General features: G+C 39.9%; 2 protein-coding genes across 3 annotated transcripts in view; one reads left to right on the forward strand and one right to left on the reverse strand.

Annotated features, from left to right (window-relative positions):
- The window catches only part of tmed4 (transmembrane p24 trafficking protein 4), a 7,645-nt gene extending 3,991 nt beyond the window's left edge, over nt 1-3,654 (forward strand). The window contains exons 3-5 of one of the 2 annotated variants that reach the window (XM_005946544.3): nt 642-767; nt 2,186-2,332; nt 2,437-3,654. In XM_005946544.3, the coding sequence (XP_005946606.1) occupies nt 642-767; nt 2,186-2,332; nt 2,437-2,586 (423 nt within the window). In that variant the 3' untranslated portion in view covers nt 2,587-3,654. The remainder of the gene's footprint in view (nt 1-641; nt 768-2,185; nt 2,333-2,436) is intronic. The other variant, XM_042213806.1, reaches the window with a different exon arrangement.
- Nucleotides 3,655-3,928: 274 nt separating this feature from the next.
- Nucleotides 3,929-7,711, reverse strand: plpbp (pyridoxal phosphate binding protein). Its single transcript, XM_005946543.3, has 8 exons — nt 7,539-7,711; nt 6,857-6,964; nt 6,722-6,757; nt 6,566-6,641; nt 5,910-6,050; nt 5,687-5,829; nt 5,468-5,566; nt 3,929-5,094 (listed from the first exon to the last, which is right to left on the reverse strand). The coding sequence occupies exons 1-8, from the start codon at nt 7,626-7,628 to the stop codon at nt 4,903-4,905; spliced, it is 885 nt and encodes a 294-aa protein (XP_005946605.1). The 5' UTR covers nt 7,629-7,711; the 3' UTR covers nt 3,929-4,902.
- Between the last annotated feature and the right edge of the window lie 1,134 nt (nt 7,712-8,845).

Raw genomic sequence — 8,845 nt, forward strand, 5'->3', positions numbered from 1 at the left:
TCTGGTGCAAATTACTGACCTCTGTCATCATTTTAAGTGGGGGAACTTGCACAATCGGTGGCTGACTAAATACTTTTTTGCCCCACTGTATATTACTGTATAGGATCTGTAAGTGAAGGGTGACAGGTTTTTTTTGTGTATTTAGAAAACAAAAATGTCTGTGTTGTTTGAAGTAATGCAGAAATCCACAAGATTGCCAGATCTTCCAGTTTTTTAAGAGGACTTGAACGCTGCTTACGTTTGTGGATCTGTTCTAAGCTGACACTGTGAAAAGAGTCCCAAACCCCTCTGTGCATCTCTGAATTGATCTGTGGAGGAAGCCTTTTGAAAGCAAAAATCATAAAATTTATGTAGCTGAACTTAAAAATGTGCATAAATGATGAGTATTTATTCAGGCTTGGATATTTGCATTTGCAAAAGAGTTTTACCTTCATTCAAAAAGTTTTGTACACCTGTATGGATTGGAGCCTGCAGTTGTGAGTACGAACACACATTTGTAAATCTTAGTTTACCCTTCTTGGTTATAACATACACTTTTGCAACCCTTTTGATACCAATTTAGCTCCATAGTTTTCTAATACACACCTGCACATGGAACATATAAGTTAAATCTAAGCATTTGCTGCTTACACATTCCCCAGATCATCCTTTCGCGTCAGTATGGATCGGATGGACGGTTCACATTTACTTCCCATACACCTGGAGAGCATCAGATCTGTTTGCATTCAAACTCTACCAAGATGGCTCTGTTTGCAGGTGGAAAACTGGTATGTGCAGAAGTGCACGTCTGACTTTTTGAACTGCCAGACTGCTTTCCATTAAAAATAATTAGCATTTGTTTAACAATAACTGAGTAATGTTAAGCAGTGTATAAATGTTTAAACTGTACATTAAATGAGTGGTTTAAAAAATAAACGACCTAAAAGTAGTTGATAAATCATTAAAAAAGAAAAAGAATCAAAAAGTGTGATCTTAGTCAAGTTTAGTGTATAAATGGTTATAATGGGTAGAGATTGTTTATATTTGAACAATTTCAGTTGGTAAGTTTGAAATTGCTAGCTAAAAGTAGCTAAAAAATGAGCTGAATACCCGCAGATAATTAAATTTAAATTATTAAATTAAGTGATTTAAAAAAATTAGTTGATGAATTAGGTTCTTTAAAGTAATGGTAAAACCCTAGCTACATAAGGGTAAGTTTATAACTGATAAATAATCCTTGTAATACAAAGTTGACCAGATTTCTTAAATGAAAACTCTGTCACCCTTTTTGAAGTATTTGACCTTCACAACAGTGTTAGATAACACATTTACTTGTGTCTAAAAACTTAAATTTCTCAGAAAGTCTGAGATTGAAGGTGAGTTAACCCTAGACGCAATGAAACAACAACAGTGGCAGCCTACCTTAATGCTGTTTGATCAGCAGCGAAAATGTAGAGTCAAGTCACTAGAAGCACAGTGCTACCTTAGATAAATTAAAAGTATTGTCTCTTTTTGTATTTTTGCATTACCTATTTATTATCATACATCTTAGACTTATGTTAATATATTTTTTTGGGCACATCAGTGAGCCTAAAAATAGTTTTCACTGATATTGTTTGTTTTAATCTTTATATATAAAAAAAAAAGCCTCTTAACTTTCTGTCTGGTCTGGCACTAGTCTGCACTTCACCTCAGACTGAAGTAGCAAACAATATGCCAGTATCCAGAGAACATAATGTATGTGCTGTAAAATAACACCAATAAATATGGGTGTGTTGAGCTATGCTGGAAATGACCTAAGCCCATTCTGATCCTTTTGTTCGAGCCTCTTGGAAGGTTTTTCCACCAGATTAGCTGAGGTTCTTAAACCACTACAGTTCAATATTCTTGGGACCTTGGTGCTAGCATTTCAACTATGCTTTGAGTGAAAACATCATAATCAAGGATACATTAGCACCAAAGAATCCCACTGATGTCACCGTTCTTCTTCTGTGGAAGGAGAACCTGCTACTTTTTGCTTCCAGACAGGAGTGAAATTTTAAGGTCTAAAAAAAATTATTTCATAAGGACAGTGTGCAGCTGTAGTCACCATTTCCCAAATAAAACTTAAGGTTTTAGTTATTACATCAATTTAGCTTATTCTAAGGAAGTTCTTGATCTGAAGTTGACTGAAAAGCATGTAAATCTGAAGTGTCTGTTACTGTAGAGAGTGCATCTGGACATTCAAGTGGGAGAACATACCAACAACTATCCTGAAATTGCAGCTAAGGACAAACTCACCGAGCTGCAGCTACGAGTCCGACAGCTGCTGGACCAAGTCGAACAGATCCAGAAGGAGCAAAACTACCAGAGGGTGAGTTAAAAAAACAAAAAACAAAAAAACAGTTCTGTTTTATGTCAAAAGTATTGGAGTTGAAGCCACTGCAGTGACTTGAATGTGCTGGTTTTCTTCTGCAGTATCGTGAGGAGCGCTTTCGCATGACGAGTGAGAGCACCAACCAGCGTGTTCTCTGGTGGTCCATTGCTCAGACGGTCATCCTCATCGTCACTGGTATTTGGCAGATGAAGCATTTGAAGAGCTTCTTTGAGGCCAAGAAACTGGTGTAACGTGAGTGTGAACAGAATCAGTGAGTGTGAAATGACACGAACAGACAGACTTTGCTCACCCAAATAAAAAGGTGTAGGAGGAGACACTTGGTCCTAATATTAGCCATAAATGGTACGCGCAAATCTGCAGATACAATTTTGTGTCCCGGGTAATGTGGCTTTTTCCTTTCCTTTTAGTTTTTCCACAGTAACTCAAAACGGTTTGTTGTGTAATCCTGACAACACTGGACGTGTCACTTTTCTATCTTAAAGTGCAGGAAAAAGCATTTTTGTGATTGTATATGAAGAAAAATGAGAATGCTGAAGTTGTTATAAGTATTTAATTTTGGTCATTGTTAGTGTTACACATAGTTTCACACAGGTTTTGTAACTTTTAACCATAGGATTTCAGCTGTACTCATCAGGTACATACATTTCTGCATATACTATAATGCCTTTGGTTCCTTTTGCGCCCATTTCAGTGCTTGAGTCCCAGTTAGTTTTTATAAGCAGCATAATAAATAGTTTATAATTATTCCAGAACTGTGTTAAATACGCACATACAGGTATTCAAAGATTAACTCACGATACTTTGCCCACAATAGCAATGACATCATGATTCTGTGATATACATTAGGTTGATTTATTCAATGCATTGTGAGTTTCTATAGCTATATTTAGCTATATATAATATTAATATTTATTTAACCTATTGAATATTTTAGAGCTACAGCTTTGATATTGTTTCAGGTGCTTTACAGAAGCTATACCAATATTAAACCACTCGTCGAGATAGGCTTACAGTTATATTATAAACTTTTTATATGCTGCTTGTTTGTGTGAAATGAAATGTTAAAGTGTTACCATCCATCTTTCTACAGACAATGTATTGTTTGTAGTATACCAGATCTATCTGTAGAGCCAGTTTATGATATTAACAACAGGAATGTGTGTATAGATACTGGCTGCCCTTTTCTAATGCCTTTTACAAGGATTTAATACTACAAGAGCCTCTATACTTATCATTCCTGACAATAGATTGTGTTTCAACAAAACTTATTTATTGAACAGTTGTGACTTTTTTTTTTTGCGCTGGGCTAGAGCCAAGTTGACTGTCAAACATTAGCAGGACAGCATTTTAAGATTTCTGATCATTTCTTAAATGCAAAGTTTAGATCCAATTTCAGATCCATAGATATCATATGCACTAAAGCCTTTTCAGAAATGTTAAATTGCCACTCTGGAAATATTCTGTTTTTTACTGTGGTCTGGGTGCCTGTTTCACATGCTTAATAAAAAAATAATTAAAAAAAACTTTGGCTGAACTTTGTCCTAAGGAGAAGAAATACACAGCAAATGATCATCGTTTCAACAATAAAATTTATTGCTTGGCTTCGGCTTCCCTGTGAGCCAGATTCCAAACCAAACAATGCTGAAATGCCTCGGTAGGACAGTAACCACACATTAAATCACAAACTGACCTTTTTTCTCCCCATGTTGACAGAAAAAAAAAAACAAGACACACACAGATCTTGTGATACCGGTAAATAAACCACTGCTACACCATCAGAGCTGCAGTGTGAAAACCTAGTTGGATGATGAAACAAAATCACCACTTTGCATAGGTTAACCCTCACACTCACCTCCAAAGCACCACAGCACGGACACGAGACTGCTACACAGAAACACTTCCTCGGTTTACGCTCAGGTTTATTAATATCAAGAATAGAGTTTTGTCACCTTTGGCACACCAAACAGAACAATATCAAACACACAATACAATGTGTCATTATAAAGGGATAAATGATTTATTTGTTAAATCAGGTCTTTGTTTCATATGTTCAACAAGAGTGGTACACTGTGCTGTGTGGAGGTCCTGATCTGTGGGAGACACATTTCAGCACCGTCCTGTGTTTGAGTGGAAAAGTAGAAAATATCACACACCAGCACAAGAATCCAAAGAAACCTCACGCAAAAACACTGAAGTTGTCGTGTTTTCAGTAGTTTGTCTTGTATCCAGTTATCTTGACTAAAAGGTTTTCCATGAGGAGCAAGTCAGGGCACTAAACGTTAATAACACTTGTTAAACAACGTTAAAAAGGTTTTCTAGCTCTGTGCCAAATGCCACTTTAATGCTTAAACTGCAACAAGGGCACACAAAAAGTTAGGATTAGGCAAATACAATTTACAATTAATGCAGGATTCCTCAATCCTAGCTCCACAAGGCTGTGTGGAAAAGATCTGCTTCACCGCTCTGTTCGTTCTGCATGTGAAGAGCAGAGCTCTTTTGTTTTGCTTTTTTAATTAAAGGTATTTCAAAGAAGGAGAGGCTCTTTCTTAGCGTTCAGACACGGTGAGGTGCTGCATCTTCTTGGCGGCATCTTCTGACACCATCTTAGATGTTTTCTCAGGACTGGGAACTGGACTGGGACCGGGACTGGGATTAGGAGTGTTCAGTGCACTGTTGGGATACTCCCTGTTGCCAAATATGATGCTACCCACTCGCACATTGGTGGAACCCACCTCAATCTTTATATGGAAGCAAAGAAAACAAAAACAACAGTTAAAAAGGAGGAAAATAGGATGTGCAGATTCAAATCAAATATCAGCAACAATGCTGAGGAGTCTCCAAGGACAAATGTTTGTGCAGACAGTCAGATTTTCACGATGACTCCACTGATCTTTTCTGCAGTGCCGGTACAATGTTGACATTTTTTTCAAAGTTCAACTTTTAGAAAATGCAATGTATGTGCTGATGTGGGGTTTGACACAGACATTCATGACCTACAGAGGATCATTGACTTTAATCAAAGTCAATCAAAAGAAATTTGATTTCAGAATTTGGACACTCAAAGTTTTTTTAAATTGCTGTTACCAGCTTCCATACAGGAGTGACACTCACCGCATGTTCAAAATCGGTGGACATACCCATACTCAGCTCTACATCCTCTGTAGGCAGCTTCAGACTGTCACACACCTCCTGTCTCCGACTCAGCAGCATCTGTGCAGGTGTATTGTTAGGATTACAGACTGACACTAATATTAATAGTGTTTTTCATTTTTCTTGGTGCACACAAAAATGACCACAGGTAAATGTAGCCGTTCTGTAATTGTTTCGTACCTGGAAGTCTGGGTTGGGCCCCAGAGTGAGGTCATAGCCGTAACGCCCAATGGTCATGAGTCCTAAGAAGTGCAGGGCGGGACACTGTGTCACTATGTGCTTCACCGTGTTGACCGTGTCCTCTGGTGGCAAGCCATGTTTGCCTAAGACAAACATTTGACGCATTGTTCACGTAACAGCAGCAGTGTTGGTGATCAGATCGTCACACCCAAGAAGCACTCACTCTGTTCTCCGCTGGTGTTGACCTGAACCATGACCTTTAACCTCTGTGTGCTGGCTCCTCTGATGCGCTGCCACGAGCTGTTGACCCTGTCAGCCAGTTTTGCAGAGTCGATTGTCTCCACAAGGAAGAGATTCTGCACTCCTGCAAAAATGAGGATGAAAGGGCATCATGCTGTTGTATGTATTCACTTATTTATTTAGAAATAGCTTTAATTTGGTACAGTCATGGTAAAGAGAAAGTACACCCAACAAGCGTCATGGCCCTTCCCACACTGCTTCTCAAAGATCACTGCTGATTGTGTTCCCTTTGTTAACACACACACCCGAATGGTCCAAATGATCACACTGACAAAAGTCTGCCTTTATAGACGCGCTTGTAACGATTAGAAGTACCTGACTGTTCTCTCTTTAATTACTATGGTAGCAGTAAGAGTGTACTTTTTTCAAACACTGTTTTGTTAAAACAGATAATGACACAGATAATGACGTGTTGTTGTTCATCTGAGGTTCTATCTACCCAATTTTCAGACCTGCTAACGACAAGATGTTTTTAGGGTTTTTTTTAGGTTTACATAAAACCTTAGAATAACCACAAAGCACTCTGAGAGAGCATTTCACAGGTCTGTGACCTCTACGAGAGAGCTGATGGTCACTCACCCAAAAGTTTGTTGACATTATTCTTCTGTAGATGGCCGATAAAATGCCACTTGATTTCTGGACACAATTCTAAAATCTGGATGAAGGGAAAAGAAACAAGGTCAAGGTCTGCGGTGGGGGAGGAGCAATCCAATCTTCTAAAATATGTGAACCTACCAGAGGATCTGAAGCTTTGTCAACAAGTTCATTAACCTAGGGAGAAATGAAGGGCAACGTCAATCATCTGTATTACTGTCCACCTTCATTCTCCTCACAGGTCATTCAGAGACGCTGGCAGTGTTGCACACTCACATAATTTTCCCCAAAGTTCCGCTGCCCTTGCTTGTAGGCCTCCACAACCATCTCTGGGGGTTTTGTCTTGCTGACAGCTACAAGGCGGGGTGGTACAGCTGGTAGTGTCTGAGGAAGGACAACAAAAGCTCGTTTTTCATCCGTAGCAGAGGAGCGTGTGATGCAGAGGTCTTTTGCAGAGGAGTGAGTCAACCCTGTCAGCATCATCCAAAACAACGATGCTTCCGGCTGCATCCACATCCTGCTACAGATCGTTCAGCTGCTCCTCATCATTTAGATAAACCAGCTCACAGCATGTTCCCACAGCTGTGACCTACATCAACCTTGATTCTATTTGAATGGAGTGGCACTTGTTGAAAAGGACATCTACACTCGTGGACGTTTCCCATAGAGCAACAGTCACACAATAATGGAATGAGTAACTGACAGACATCATCTGTACCCACTAACACGCAAACACAGCCAGAGTGCGTGTACCATGCTCCCCGCACGCACTGTCACGCTGCATACATGGGGTGTTATGAAAGTGCTGCCGCAAGCCCGACTGTCTCCCATTCAAAGGTTGAAGTGTTTGGCAGCCTTACATAACGATTCGTGCTGCCGCAGCACGTTTTTCTCAGGGCCCCAAGAGAGGAGCGAAGGCAGAGGCGCTACCGAGCGGAGCATCCCGGCCTGCAGTTACCTTAGGCCGCCGGGCCGCCGCCTGGTTCACCCGTTCCACTACCGACTGCAAAGCCTTGGCAACTTCCTCCGACATCGCTACTTTCCACATTCCGTTAAAACAGCTATGACACAGAACGTAAAGAAACGCGTCCGCACTGACGACACTCGGCTTTCAAAATAAAAGTCCAGCTGAACGGGAAGTCAGTCGTCCGGAGTGCGCCCCCTGTTGACCCGCCGTCAGCATTTGCGCATTATGATTACAGGTGTTCAGGTGATTAGAGGATCATCAGGGGGTCCTTTTGTCCCTCTGTGGGGGGAAACTCCCACTAGGTTTATATCTGGGACTCTCCACCATTTGACCTTAGAACTGAAGAAGCTTCTCGGATGAGAGGTGAAACGTCTTCAAGCAACTTAAAGAAGTCCAGACGCTTTTCTTTGCAAGCTCCTTTGACTACGATGACCTGGATGACTGAGAACCTTCACAGACATATGATTACACATGCACACAGCACTCAAACGCACCGGAACTGAAACCTGAGTGAGAATTCCTCTCCGCCTTCAGGCCAGAAGAAAAAAACTTTTTGAAGTCATATTTAGGAATAAGGTCAGCAAAACTGTCTTTACCAGGTTTTTCTAGATGCAGATTTTATGTGCTGCTGACATATAAAGGACAACAGTATCCAGAGGCATTTGTTGGCTGCTGCAGTCTGGGAGACATGCTACTGAAAAGGAATGACATTGCTGTTTTTGTTTTGTGTATGTAGAACAACTGGCAGTAAACTATGGGCTCAAAATGTGGTCATAAATATTTTGTACTTGTAAAAAAGATTTGTATGTGTAAAAAAGATTTGTGTGTGCGTAAAAAAGATTTGTATGTGTAAAAAGATTTGTGTGTGCGTAAAAAAGATTTGTATGTGTAAAAAAGATTTGTGTGTGCGTAAAAAAGATTTGTATGTGTAAAAAAGAATTTGTGTGTGCGTAAAAAAGATTTGTATGTGTAAAAAAGATTTGTGTGTGGACTTAGAAAAAAAACCCCTGCAAGTTACAAGTACGGATTTTTGACCCTATTTTTCTTCCCTTCATCTGATTGGTCAATGTCATGTCAATCACAAATGTAACAATCCAATCAGAGAACAGATGGGTTTGGCTGTCGGAGGGGCGCTTTTTTGAACTGCAGGTCCTTGAAGGGTGATACCGTTTGAAGCTGGAGGATCGCTATATAAATATCCGATAGCAGCTAGGTCCCCTAACTTTCAGTAGCTGTTGAAAGGAAAAAGTTGTGGTATATCAGTGGTTAGAAATAACATTATTACTTTAGGATTAGTT

Source organism: Haplochromis burtoni, unplaced genomic scaffold (assembly GCF_018398535.1).
Source record: "Haplochromis burtoni strain Fernald_Lab_line unplaced genomic scaffold, NCSU_Asbu1 Contig_482, whole genome shotgun sequence".
NCBI classification, from domain to species: Eukaryota; Metazoa; Chordata; class Actinopteri; order Cichliformes; family Cichlidae; genus Haplochromis; species Haplochromis burtoni.

Bases quoted from the DNA above. Each gene is read 5' to 3' on its own strand.
- plpbp (XM_005946543.3), bottom strand. From the start codon at position 7,628: ATGTGGAAAGTAGCGATGTCGGAGGAAGTTGCCAAGGCTTTGCAGTCG. The intron at 6,642-6,721 runs GTAGGTTCACAT...CCCTTCATCCAG, and splicing joins ACAAAGCTTCAGATCCTCTG to ATTTTAGAATTGTGTCCAGA. The intron at 6,051-6,565 runs GTGAGTGACCAT...TCATTTTTGCAG, and splicing joins TAATGTCAACAAACTTTTGG to GAGTGCAGAATCTCTTCCTT.